The sequence below is a fragment of the Pseudorasbora parva genome, chromosome 23 (assembly GCF_024679245.1).
Source record: "Pseudorasbora parva isolate DD20220531a chromosome 23, ASM2467924v1, whole genome shotgun sequence".
NCBI classification, from domain to species: domain Eukaryota; kingdom Metazoa; phylum Chordata; class Actinopteri; order Cypriniformes; family Gobionidae; genus Pseudorasbora; species Pseudorasbora parva.
Window position 1 is genome coordinate 38,307,812 of NC_090194.1, and position 14,507 is coordinate 38,322,318.

Here is a 14,507-nt window from a genome sequence, read left to right on the forward strand (position 1 = left end):
CTAGCCCGTCTCCAGACCTAAACCCAATAGAGGATCTTTGGAGGAGCTCAAACTCTGTGTTTCTCAGCGACAGGCCAGAAACCTGACGGCTCTAGAGGAGATCTGTGTGGAGGAGTGGGCCAGAAACCTGACGGATCTAGAGGAGATCTGTGTGGAGGAGTGGGCCAGAAACCTGACGGATCTAGAGGAGATCTGTGTGGAGGAGTGGGCCAGAATCCTGACGGCTCTAGAGAAGATCTGTGTGGAGGAGTGGGCCAGAAACCTGACGGATCTAGAGAAGATCTGTGTGGAGGAGTGGGCCAGAAACCTGACGGATCTAGAGAAGATCTGTGTGGAGGAGTGGGCCAGAATCCTGACGGATCTAGAGAAGATCTGTGTGGAGGAGTGGGCCAGAAACCTGACGGATCTAGAGAAGATCTGTGTGGAGGAGTGGGCCAGAAACCTGACGGATCTAGAGGAGATCTGTGTGGAGGAGTGGGCCAGAAACCTGACGGATCTAGAGGAGATCTGTGTGGAGGAGTGGGCCAGAAACCTGACGGATCTAGAGAAGATCTGTGTGGAGGAGTGGGCCAGAAACCTGACGGATCTAGAGAAGATCTGTGTGGAGGAGTGGGCCAGAATCCTGACGGATCTAGAGAAGATCTGTGTGGAGGAGTGGGCCAGAAACCTGACGGATCTAGAGAAGATCTGTGTGGAGGAGTGGGCCAGAAACCTGACGGATCTAGAGAAGATCTGTGTGGAGGAGTGGGCCAGAAACCTGACGGATCTAGAGGAGATCTGTGTGGAGGAGTGGGCCAGAAACCTGACGGATCTAGAGAAGATCTGTGTGGAGGAGTGGGCCAGAATCCTGACGGATCTAGAGGAGATCTGTGTGGAGGAGTGGGCCAGAAACCTGACGGATCTAGAGGAGATCTGTGTGGAGGAGTGGGCCAGAAACCTGACGGATCTAGAGGAGATCTGTGTGGAGGAGTGGGCCAGAAACCTGACGGCTCTAGAGAAGATCTGTGTGGAGGAGTGGGCCAGAAACCTGACGGATCTAGAGGAGATCTGTGTGGAGGAGTGGGCCAGAAACCTGACGGATCTAGAGGAGATCTGTGTGGAGGAGTGGGCCAGAAACCTGACGGATCTAGAGGAGATCTGTGTGGAGGAGTGGGCCAGAAACCTGACGGCTCTAGAGAAGATCTGTGTGGAGGAGTGGGCCAGAAACCTGACGGATCTAGAGGAGATCTGTGTGGAGGAGTGGGCCAGAAACCTGACGGATCTAGAGGAGATCTGTGTGGAGGAGTGGGCCAGAAACCTGACGGATCTAGAGAAGATCTGTGTGGAGGAGTGGGCCAGAAACCTGACGGATCTAGAGGAGATCTGTGTGGAGGAGTGGGCCAGAATCCTGACGGATCTAGAGGAGATCTGTGTGGAGGAGTGGGCCAGAAACCTGACGGATCTAGAGGAGATCTGTGTGGAGGAGTGGGCCAGAAACCTGACGGATCTAGAGGAGATCTGTGTGGAGGAGTGGGCCAGAAACCTGACGGATCTAGAGGAGATCTGTGTGGAGGAGTGGGCCAGAAACCTGACGGATCTAGAGGAGATCTGTGTGGAGGAGTGGGCCAGAATCCCTCCTGCAGAGCAAACCTGCTGAAGAACTACAGCAAACGCTTGACCTCAAACAAAGGCTACTGGACCAAATATTAACATTGATTTTCTCAGGTGTTCAAATACTTATTAGCAGCTGCATCACACAAATAAATAGTTAAAAATCATACATTGTGATTTCTGGATTTATTTTTTTAGATTATGTCTGTCACAGTGGACATGCGCCTACGATGGCAATTTCAGACCCTGCTGTGTATTTAGAATATCAGTTTGAAGGAATGAATTTGCTTGTCAAGTAATGTCTGTCACTTCCTTTGTGTTTGTTGATCTTGAATTGAATGAAACTGCAGAAACGCTGTTGTTTTGTTTCGTCACACAGACATGAAGACCAAGAAGCCGGAAACCAAAAGGATTTCTTCTAAAACCAGGTGTGTGTGTGTGTGTCACTGCTGTTGCTGTTGATGCATTAGAGCTTGTGTGTGTGTGTTGCTGCTGTTGTTGATGCATTAGAGCTTGTGTGTGTGTGTTGCTGCTGTTGTTGATGCATTAGAGCTTGTGTGTGTGTGTTGCTGCTGTTGTTGATGCATTAGAGCTTGTGTGTGTGTGTTGCTGCTGTTGTTGATGCATTAGAGCTTGCTTGTGTGTGTGTGTGTGTGTGTGTGCTGCTTTTGTTGATGGTTCATTAGAGTGTGTGTTTGTAACTCAGAGTTGCCGCTGATTCCTCGGGTCCGCACCTGAAGTCCCGTCAGCCTGAAGCGGCGTCTCATTCCTCTCGACTGGACACTTCGGTGAGGGCTGACCCCTGACCTCTCACTACAGCTGACCGATGTATAATCTGCACTGCTGGTGTTAAGTGTGTGTGTGTGTGTGTGTGTGTGTGTGTGTGTGTGTGTGTGGACCTGCCTCCTGCTTCCTTAGTTCTCTCTCGGTCTAATAAACCATTACTCAGAGCTGACACACAAAGGAAATATCTTAGTGTTTGCTCTTCTATTGGTAAAAAGAGACTTCTGCTCCTTAATCTGATCACACACACACACACACACACACACACACACAGCTGAATTTATCATCATTACTCCAGTCTTCAGTGTCACATGATCCTTTACTAATCGCTCTCATATGAGGATCTGAAGATCAACACCAGTCATAATCCCACAGGTATATCTGTGGCAAAACCAACAATACACTATAAAGGGTCAAAATTATCCATTTTTCTTTCATGCCAGAAATCATTAGGATATTAAGATCATGTTCCATGAGGATATTGTGTAAATGTATCATAAATGTATTATTAGTAGTAATATGCAATGCTATGGACTTGCTTTTGGACAACTTTAAAGGAGATTTCCTCAATATTTAGATGTTTTGCACCCTCAGATTCAAGATTTACAAATATTGTCCTAACAAACCCCACATTAATGATGATTTATTCAACTTTCAGATGAAAATCTCTATTTAAATCTGACGCTAAGACTTGTTTTGGGGTCCAGGGTAACACACAACCCATAAATAAATGAAGGCTTGGTGAGCAGAAGACTGACGGAGTAAATCTGGCTAAAAATGACTCAAATGTAGCACAAATTGCATTAATGCGTGTGTGTTGACTCTTGTAATGAAAGTGTGTGAGCTCATGAGACTAATCGTGTGTTGTTCTCTCACACAGTCTGCGAACCGGAGGAACCTGGACGGAGCCGCAGGTGAGCCGGAGCACGCTCCTCACACACTTCAGCTCCTCAACCAGCCCTGGAAATAACCACTGCTTATTTTCTCGATTAACCAATAATAATAACTGCACTTTTATCTAATGATATTGTAAATCTCAAAAGCTCATGTTTGTGCAGTGTAGGGGGATTTATGTGACGTATGCTCTAGGGATGCTCAATATGATCAGCACGACATCTGAGTCTTCCGATAAACTTAAAGGGTTAGTTCACCCACACATGAGATGTCTGTCATTAACTCCTCTCCCTAATGTCGCTCCACACCCGTAAGACCTCCGTTCATCTTCACACACAGTTTAAGATATTTTATATTTAGAGACCCAAATGTATTTTGGATGCTTCAAGAGACTCTAATTAACCCACTGATGTCTCATATGGACTACTGTGATGATGTTTTTATTCCCTTTCTGGACATGGACAGTATAGTGTGCATACACTTGCATACGCTCTCGGACTTAATATAAAATATCTTAAACTGTGTGTGAAGATGAGCGGAGGTCTTACGGGTGTGGAGCGACATTAGGGAGAGGAGTTAATGACAGACATTTCATTTATGGCTGAACTAACCCTTTAAAATATAAAAAATTAGCCCAAAAAGAGCTTAAATGATACTCGCTGCTCTTGAATGACTTAACTTTTGTAAGTTAACCCTAACCCTTAAAGGGATAGTTCAGCCAGTAATGAGCCTGTGATGTTGATCTGCTGACCCCCAGAGCATCGACATGTAGGTGTGTTTGTATCTTCAGGAGAACACAGATGAGGATATTAAAGCTCCACTGTGTGATATTATCATAGCTATCAAAATCCAGTGTTCTGTATTTTCCGTACGTGAGTATTTGTTGTAGCTGGCTATAAAAAAAAAACAACAAAAAAAAAAAAAGTTGTGTACTGTGCTAATTAATTGAGATTTCTTACAGCTCTTACAGGTTGTTGGCCTTGTTTGTTTCGTTGCTTCTATTGCTCTACCCTTTTTTGTAAGTCGCTTTAGATAAAAGCGTCTGCTAAATGATTAAAAGAAAAATGTAAAATATTCCCCATCTAGCGGTGTAAAGGTTTATGACCATCCAGTGAATATTAGCTTCTGTTCTGATTTCGTTTTAACTCCTACGGTGGCCGAAAAGCAGGCAACGTCGGTGTCCTTTTAAAATCTCTTTCGCTTCCGTGGCGACTGATAAATATCCTCGAGAATAAGAGTGATCCTCCATCAGCAATGGACTTTCAAAAGGCTTCCAGGCTGGCATTCAGCAGGCAATCCCCCTTCACATTCGACACCGCGCCATCGAGTGCTAAAGGGCTAGTTCACCCAAAAAGGACAGTTATTTCATTAATTACTCCGCCTCATGCTGTTATATTAGTACTATATATATTCAGTGGCATAAAATAGTCTTATAATGACAATAATATCGTTTATCGCAGTTATTTCTGGGACGATATACTGCAGAAAAAGTAGTTATTGTGCCTGGTGTCGTGGCAAAAATATATGAACTCCGTTGCATTTCTGAATAAGAGACAAACCTTAGCCAATCGTGTCTTTATAAAGATTTAATCCTTGCAAGAATCAATCCGCAGTGACCCAGATAATGCCTGCATCGAGTGTGAACTGAGGAAACGGGCCCAAGCTTTTATACCCCTCAGTGTCTCAGTAGTGTTTTTCCGTACCGAGGAAGGTGAAACATGTCTCCCCCCCAACCCTTTTGCCATGGGACACAATGGTCCCTGTACCTACAGGGGGAAAGTGAGAAACACACACACATACATGGCCCCCCTTCTGTCTTAGAACTCATTTAAATGAAAAGCAACAAACAATGGTCTTAGATGGTCTTAGGCCGTCTCCTCTGATGAGGGAAAACTGTCAAACTAGGGTTCCCGCCGCTACCCCCTGGGTTTCAAAAGACACTGTCTTAGGCTGTTTTATTATGCCAGAAACAGATGTTGACTTCTTGTGTGAACTCAAACATAAATTATTAAAATTTCTTCAACACCGGTCTATAGATGCCATTCTTATGATGTAATGAGTTCATAATATAAAGTAGAGTTTACTAGGAGTGTAGCGACGCCGTATGAGTACCGAAGCGTTTCACAGGGTTCCTGCAGTGCATTATGGGCCGCTGGCATACAGAATGACGCTTGGATACGGTGTGTAATTGAATGAATGTGGTTTTTCACGAGGGCATGTTGTGTCACACACACGCTCTAGAGGAAGTGAGCGTCAGGCTGTTTCCTGTGTGTGTGTGTGTGTGTGTGTGTGTTTCTAGGCGCCCACAGGTGTTTGCCACCAGCAGTCCGTCTGGTTCTGCCGGTTGTTTCCAACCGCAGTGATTCTCGGTTGAAGATGTGGCGCATTAATCCCAAACTTGTCTTGTTTTCAGGGAACTGCGGAGCTCGAGCCCGTCCTGAAGAGCGAGAGAGACTCAGAGACACGCAGAGGTGAGGAGCCGCTCCAGAAGGCCTGGGGTCGCACCGCAGACAGCCTCTACTCAGGGTTAGGGTCGCGGTTCCAGCCCAAACATCGACAAATACTTAAATCAAGAAGTATTTACTAGACAAGCAAAAGTAATTGTCTTGTTTTGGGGAAAATAACTCAAAATGAAGAGAGTTTTTGCTTAAAATAATCTTGTTTTCTGTTTGAATTAAGATTATTTTTCTCACCCCATTGGCAGATTATTCATCTTATTTTAAGCAGAAACTCTCTTCATTTCAGTTATTTTTCTCCAAAACAATAATAATTTGTAGTAAATGTTTCGTAATGTAGGCTGCTTTAGATGTTTGGTCTGGAAGCGAGAGTGCAGGCAGCCGTGTTTGAATGACGCTGATCTTTATTTGGAGAGGATGAAGGAGTGTGTCTGACGTGGTTCTGTCTTCAGAGCCTCTAGTGCCGCTGCAGTAGAGCTAGGCTAACATCAGTGACGGCCGTTCAGTGCGGCTCATGCTAACGTCTCCGGCGCTTGTGTTAGCTAGCATGAACGACGCCTCATCTAAAGCGGTGCATTCACTGCCCATTTAAAATAAATCAGTAAATATTAACAACAAACTTTAATTTCTGTAGAAGTGTTCGGTGTTAGTTTGCGGTAACTAATGCAACTTTAACGTGAATGTCTAAACATTTCTCAGCCAGTTTAGTTGAAGTGCTGAAAGTGTTTGACCTCTGACCTTGAGCAGAACGAGCGTTTTCATTGGTTTGTTCTCGCAGTGACACGAGTCCACGGAAGCCTAAGAGAGCCGCGGAGAAGCCGGCGGTGCGGAGCAAACACACGGAGCGAGCCAACAGTCCAGCGGTGAGTGTGTGTGTGTGTGTGTGCGTGTGTGTGAGAGGGAGAGTGTGTGTGTTAACTCTGCTGTGTGTGAGCAGGAGGCTGTGTGTGTGTGTGTGTTAACTCTGCTGTGTGTGTGCAGGAGGCTGTGCGTGTGTGTGTTAACTCTGCTGTGTGTGTGTGTGTGTGTGTTAACTCTGCTGTGTGTGTGTGTGTGTGTGTGTTAACTCTGCTGTGTGTGTGCAGGAGGCTGTGCGTGTGTGTGTTAACTCTGCTGTGTGTGTGTGTGTGTGTTTTAACTCTGCTGTGTGTGTGTGTGTGTGTGTGTTAACTCTGCTGTGTGTGTGCAGGAGGCTGTGCGTGTGTGTGTTAACTCTGCTGTGTGTGTGTGTGTGTGTGTGTTTTAACTCTGCTGTGTGTGTGTGTGTGTGTGTGTGTGTTAACTCTGCTGTGTGTGTGCAGGAGGCTGTGTGTGAGCTGGACCCCAGAGAGCTCTTCTGTGCTGCTGTCTAGGAGGCTGTGTGTGTGTGTGTGTGTGTGTTTTAACTCTGCTGTGTGTGTGTGTGTGTGTGTGTGTTAACTCTGCTGTGTGTGTGCAGGAGGCGGTGTGTGAGCTGGACCCCAGAGAGCTCTTCTGTGCTGCTGTCCAGGAGGCTCACGTGGCTCTGAGTGACCAGCGCTGCAGAAACGCTCTACAGTCGTTCTCTCTGGCCCTGAGGATCCTGGAGTCCAGCGGCCCCGCGGTGAGACACACACACACACACACACACACACACACACACACACACACACACACACACACACTCACTCTCACACACACACACACACACACTCACTCTCACACTCTCTCTCTCACACACTCACACACTCACTCACACTCACTCACTCACTCACTCACTCACTCACTCACTCACTCACTCACTCACTCTCTCTCACACACACACGCACTCTCACACACACACTCACTCTCACAGATGCACTCCCACTCACTCATTCACACACTCACACTCACACTCACTCACTCACTCACTCACTCACTCACTCACTCACTCACTCACTCACTCACTCACTCACTCACTCACTCACTCACTCACTCACTCACTCTCTCTCACACACACACGCACTCTCACACACACACTCACTCTCACACATGCACTCACTCTCACACACGCACTCCCACTCACTCACTCACACACACGCTCGCTCGCTCACTCACTCAATCACTCACTCTCTCACACACTCACACACACACGCACTCACACACACACTCACTCTCACACACGCACTCCCACTCACTCACTCACTCACGCTCGCTCGCTCGCTCACTCACTCAATCACTCACTCTCTCACACACTCACTCACACACGCACTCACACACACACACTCACTCTCACACACGCACTCCCACTCACTCACACGCTCGCTCGCTCACTCAATCACTCACTCTCTCACACACTCACACACGCACTCTCACACACTCACTCTCACACACTCACACGCTCGCTCGCTCGCTCACTCACTCACTCACTCACTCACTCTCTCACACTCACTCTCTCTCTGGTAGTCTCACATGCACACACACTCAATCGTGTGAGAAGAGTGTCATTCTGAGCACACTTTGACTCGGGCGTTTCGGAGCAGATGAAGAATCGCCTCAGTTCATACATTTGAGGAATTTTTGCACATCCAAAAAATGTAATGCAATATATAATATGGAAACGCTGGTGATGCGGAGCAGCTCATCTGGACACAGAGGCTGAAGCACAGCGAGAGGCATGTCCATCCGCTGATGTTCACGTGTGTGTGTGTGTGTGTGTGTGTTCCTGACAGGCCCTGGGTTTGACGGAGCTGGATAAATCTGTGCTGGTGTATGGATACGCCTCCGCCCTGCTGGAGATCGGACAGCCAGAGGTAATGCAACACACACACACACACACACACACACACACACATTTGTTTTCGTGAAATGTGGGGACATTCAATAGGCGTAGTGATTTTTATACTGTACAAACCATATTTTCTATCCCCTTACACTGCCCCTAAATAGGGATGCGCGGTATACCGGTACTGGAAAAATACCGGTATATATTTTATTTAAAACGGTACGATATCATGATTTGGCACATTTCGGTATTTGCTGCTTTTCCGAAGTTCACCGCTAGATGGCAGCGCTCTACCCAAACTGAGCCGAAACAACCCGCAAATGTGACAACAACATAGACGGACAAAATGGATAAAGCAGTTGAAACTCACTCAAGATGCCCAAAACGAATGAATAAAGAGAGGAGTAGAAGTGACATTTGTAATGACTTTGCTTATAAAACTGATGAAGAACATCAAACCTAGCCAAGAAGCATCGTCACTATCCTGACTTTAAGACTTCTGAAGAGATTGACAGGTCAGTGAATCATTCAAACCATCTAATTTAGACATTTATTTTCTTTTAACACTGATCAACGCACACACACAGCCTAACATAAGATCAAATATCACAATCTCCAGCGTTCGTTTCAACCAATGACATTTAGATCTCATTATATTTGCACGCGTACTACTTGCACTGTTTACATCCGCGTTAGACACCGCCGACTGTGTTTATGTGAATACTCACTAAAGACGGACATTTGTACATAATTCTGTATATTTGACTGTTTAAGGAAACTTAGTGTGTAATGTGCGAGCGTGACTATACAGGCGTGTGTGTGTGTGTGTGTGTGTGTGTGTCGTATGAGCTCATATCTCCTGTAACTGTTATTACGAAATGCTATAAAATCTCTTGCGTGTTCAAATGATTTCCGTTATCCATCCCGAGACGAGCGTGAAATGTTGAATCGGATTATGCAGATTGCTTTAGTGTAGTGCGATGTCTTTTGAAACCAGAAGCAATTTGCTAATTTTGAGAGATTTTTGCTGACATTATTTCTCACAAGAAAGTTTTCAAATGACTGATTTGATGTGATAAGCTTTGCTGATTAATTAATTTTGCTGATTAATTAACATTTGTGGTAATTTCCCACTTTATAAACTTTATAAACGTGCAATATACCCGCGCTAATATCAGACTTGTGGTATCGATTTAATATCGGTACTTCGGTATTAGATTGTGGTACCGTACCGAAGCCAAAATTGTGGTATCGAGCCATCCCTACCCCTAAACCTACCCATCACACACACTGCCCCTAAACCTACCCATCACACACACTGCCCCTAAACCTACCCATCACACACACTGCCCCTAAACCTACCCATCACACACACTGCCCCTAAACCTACCCATCACACACACTGCCCCTAAACCTACCCATCACACACACTGCCCCTAAACCTACCCATCACACACACACACTGCCCCTAAACCTACCCATCACACACACACACTGCCCCTAAACCTACCCATCACACACACACACTGCCCCTAAACCTACCCATCACACACACACACTGCCCCTAAACCTACCCATCACACACACTGCCCCTAAACCTACCTATCACACACACTGCCCCTAAACCTACCCATCACACACACTGCCCCTAAACCTACCCATCACACACACTGCCCCTAAACCTACCCATCACACACACTGCCCCTAAACCTACCCATCACACACACTGCCCCTAAACCTACCCATCACACACACTGCCCCTAAACCTACCCATCACACACACTGCCCCTAAACCTACCCATCACACACACTGCCCCTAAACCTACCCATCACACACACACACTGCCCCTAAACCTACCCATCACACACACACACAGCCCCTAAACCTACCCATCACACACACACACAGCCCCTAAACCTACCCATCACACACACTGCCCCTAAACCTACCCATCACACACACTGCCCCTAAACCTACCCATCACACACACTGCCCCTAAACCTACCCATCACACACACACACAGCCCCTAAACCTACCCATCACACACACACACAGCCCCTAAACCTACCCATCACACACACACACAGCCCCTAAACCTACCCATCACACACACAGCCCCTAAACCTACCCATCACACACACTGCCCCTAAACCTACCCATCACACACACTGCCCCTAAACCTACCCATCACACACACACACAGCCCCTAAACCTACCCATCACACACACACACAGCCCCTAAACCTACCCATCACACACACACACACAGCCCCTAAACCTACCCATCACACACACTGCCCCTAAACCTACCCATCACACACACTGCCCCTAAACCTACCCATCACACACACACACAGCCCCTAAACCTACCCATCACACACACACACAGCCCCTAAACCTACCCATCACACACACACACAGCCCCTAAACCTACCCATCACACACACTGCCCCTAAACCTACCCATCACACACACACACAGCCCCTAAACCTACCCATCACACACACACACAGCCCCTAAACCTACCCATCACACACACACACAGCCCCTAAACCTACCCATCACACACACACACTGCCCCTAAACCTACCCATCACACACACTGCCCCTAAACCTACCCATCACACACACTGCCCCTAAACCTACCCATCACACACACACACAGCCCCTAAACCTACCCATCACACACACACACAGCCCCTAAACCTACCCATCACACACACTGCCCCTAAACCTACCCATCACACACACTGCCCCTAAACCTACCCATCACACACACACACACACACACACACACACACAGCCCCTAAACCTACCCATCACAGGAAACATTCTGCATTTTTACTTTCTCATAAAAACTCCTCCTGTGTGATTTATAAGCCTTTTGTAAAGTGGGGCCATGGGTAATGTCCTCATATTTCACCCTCTCCTGTAATACCTGTGTCATACCCATGGCATTATACACATTTGGGTCCTCATATTTCATATATATGTGTGTGTGTGTGTGTGTGTGTGTGTAGGAACTGGCTGAAGCTCAGAGGAAGTTCACCACATTAGAGTCGTCAGACAGGAAGTTCCAGTCCCTGGTGCATTATGGGATGGGGCGACTTTATCTGAAGGAGAACAGGTGAGTGTTGATGTGAGCGCTGCCGTGCTCCGCCCTGATTGGAGCTCGTGCTCCGCCCTGATTGGAGCTCGTGCTCCGCCCTGATTGGAGCTCGTGCTCCGCCCTGATTGGAGCTCGTGCTCCGCCCTGATTGGAGCTCGTGCTCCGCCCTGATTGGAGCTCGTGCTCCGCCCTGATTGGAGCTCGTGCTCCGCCCTGATTGGTCCTCATGTTGTGTGTTGCAGGTTTGCTAAAGCTCTGGAGCGTTTCTCTAACGCGCAGCTGATGATTCAGAGACACATCACACCTGGAAAACTCACCTGGCCGACCACTAAAGCTATAGTGGAGGAGACGCAGACGGCCCGCTTAAAGGTGTGTGTGTGTGTGTGTGTGTGTGTGTGTGTTACAGCCGTCCATCAGGGTACTCAGTATCTGATTTAGTAGGATTGATTTTAATTGAATGTCACTTTAAGCCGATATTGATCCTTTAATCCCAGGGTCGATGTTTCAGTCACTAATGATTATTAGTAGCTCCTGCTGATCAATAATCTGAGACGTCTGATATGACACACACACTCCGCTGTCAGATGCTGTCAGTTTCAGCTGATCTGAGATTAGGGATGGCTTCGGTACCGTACCACAATCTAATACCCAAGTACCGAATCGATAGCTCACGGCCTGATATTAGCGTGGGTATATTGAGCAAGAACGAATAAAATCCGTCATGTAAAATTTGACGTGATGGAGTATAATGTGTTAAGAGCTCGCTTAAGTACTGGGGCTAAACCATTCAGTGCATTGAGTAATAAGCAGGATTTTAAAATGTCTGCGATGTTTAATAGGGAGCCAGTGCAGTGTTGACAGAACTGGACTAATATGATCATACTTCCTGGTTCTAGTAAGAACTCGAGCTGCTGCGGTTTGGACCAGCTGGAGTTTGTTTATTAAGCGAGCAGGGCAACCACCCAGTAGAGCATTACAATAATCTATCTATCTATCTATCTATCTATCTATCTATCTATCTATCTATCTATCTATCTATCTATCTATCTATCTATCTATCTATCTATCTATCTATCTATCTATCTATCTATCTATCTATCTATCTATCTATCTATCTATCTATCTATCTATCTATCTATCTATCTATCTATCTATCTATCTATCTATCTATCTATCTATCATGGACCAGCTGGAGTTTGTTTATTAAGCGAGCAGGGCAACCACCCAGTAGAGCATTACAATAATCTAGGCTTGAGCTCATGAACGCATCGACTAACTGTTCAGCATTCGGCACTGAGAGCATGTGCCGTAATTTAGATATATTTTTAAGATGATAGAAATGAGGCTTTCAAATGAAAGGTTGGTATCAAAGAGCACACCCAGGTTCCTCACTGACAACGAGGGCTTGACAGAGCAGTCATTGAGTGTTAGACAGTATTCTCGGTTACTACTTGTGGAGCTTTTCTGTCCAATAATTAAAGTTTTATCTGAATTAAGTTGCAGGAGATTACTCTTCATCCAGTGTGTTATATCAGCTCTGCGTTCCGTTAATCTTGTGAATTGTTAGGTTTCGTCAGGGTGTGAGGAAATCTAGAGCTGAGTATCGTCAGCATAGTGATCTATTAAAGTATTGATTATGGTTTCATCAAAATGAGAATTGTTTGATATCGCTGCATTAATATTGCCAGGCGTAGTGTTGATGACCTGTAAGCGCGTGTGTGTGTGTGTGTGTTGGTGCTGATCTGAGCTCTCTCCGTCCTGAAGGAACATCTGGAGCGGTTTGTGGAGGTGTGTAAGTTTCCTCCTAAACCGGACGCAGTGTGTCGGCATCAGCACTGCCTCTCACACACCATCCACATCTACTTCAGCGACCCAGAGTTTAAGGTGAGTGTGTGTGTGTGTGTGTGTGTGTGTGTGTGTGTGTGTGTGAGATGAGTGAGCTGAGTCTGACTGTGAGTGTGTGAGAGATGAGTGAGCTGAGTCTGACTGTGAGTGTGTGTGTGTGAGAGATGAGTGTGACTGTGAGTCTGACTGTGAGTGTGTGTGTGTGTGTGTGTGTGTGTGAGAGATGAGTGAGCTGAGTCTGACTGTGAGTGTGTGTGAGAGAGAGAGGAGTGAGCTGAGTCTGACTGTGAGTGTGTGTGTGTGTGTGTGAGAGATGAGTGAGCTGAGTCTGACTGTGAGTGTGTGTGTGTGAGAGAGATGAGTGAGCTGAGTCTGACTGTGAGTCTGACTGTGAGTGTGTGAGTGTGTGTGTGAGTCTGACTGAGTCTGAGTGTGTGTGTGTGTGTGTGTGTGTGTGTGTGAGAGAGATGAGTAAGCTGAGTCTGACTGTGAGTCTGACTGTGACTGTGAGTGTGTGTGTGTGAGAGATGAGTGAGCTGAGTCTGACTGTGAGTCTGACTGTGAGTGTGACTGAGTGTGTGTGTGAGTCTGACTGTGAGTGTAACTGAGTGTGTGTGTGAGTGTAACTGAGTGTGTGTGTGAGTCTGACTGTGAGTCTGACTGTGACTGTGTGTGTGTGAGAGAGATGAGTAAGCTGAGTCTGACTGTGAGTCTGACTGTGACTGTGAGTGTGTGTGTGTGAGAGATGAGTGAGCTGAGTCTGACTGTGAGTCTGACTGTGAGTGTGACTGAGTGTGTGTGTGAGTCTGACTGTGAGTCTGACTGTGAGTGTAACAGTGTGTGTGTGAGTGTAACTGAGTGTGTGTGTGAGTCTGACTGTGAGTCTGACTGTGAGTCTGACTGTGAGTCTGACTGTGAGTCTGACTGTGAGTCTGACTGTGAGTGTGTGAGTGTGTGTGTGTGATGAGTGAGCTGAGTGTGACTCTGTGTGTGTGAGAGAGAGGAGTGAGCTGAGTCTGACTGTGAGTGTGTGTGTGTGAGAGAGAGGAGTGAGCTGAGTCTGACTGTGAGTGTGTGTGTGTGAGAGAGATGAGTGAGCTAAGTGT

General features: G+C 46.6%; 1 protein-coding gene across 3 annotated transcripts in view; it reads left to right on the plus strand.

Moving 5' to 3' along the window:
• Positions 1–14,507, plus strand: part of ttc3 (tetratricopeptide repeat domain 3) — a 58,330-nt gene that overhangs the window by 17,117 nt on the left and 26,706 nt on the right. For all 3 annotated transcript variants that reach the window (XM_067432665.1, XM_067432666.1, XM_067432667.1), the window contains exons 13-22: positions 1,970–2,018; positions 2,297–2,378; positions 3,254–3,287; positions 5,681–5,738; positions 6,502–6,586; positions 7,162–7,305; positions 8,393–8,473; positions 11,468–11,574; positions 11,799–11,925; positions 13,321–13,440. In XM_067432665.1, coding sequence (XP_067288766.1) covers positions 1,970–2,018; positions 2,297–2,378; positions 3,254–3,287; positions 5,681–5,738; positions 6,502–6,586; positions 7,162–7,305; positions 8,393–8,473; positions 11,468–11,574; positions 11,799–11,925; positions 13,321–13,440 — 887 coding nt within the window. The remainder of the gene's footprint in view (positions 1–1,969; positions 2,019–2,296; positions 2,379–3,253; positions 3,288–5,680; positions 5,739–6,501; positions 6,587–7,161; positions 7,306–8,392; positions 8,474–11,467; positions 11,575–11,798; positions 11,926–13,320; positions 13,441–14,507) is intronic.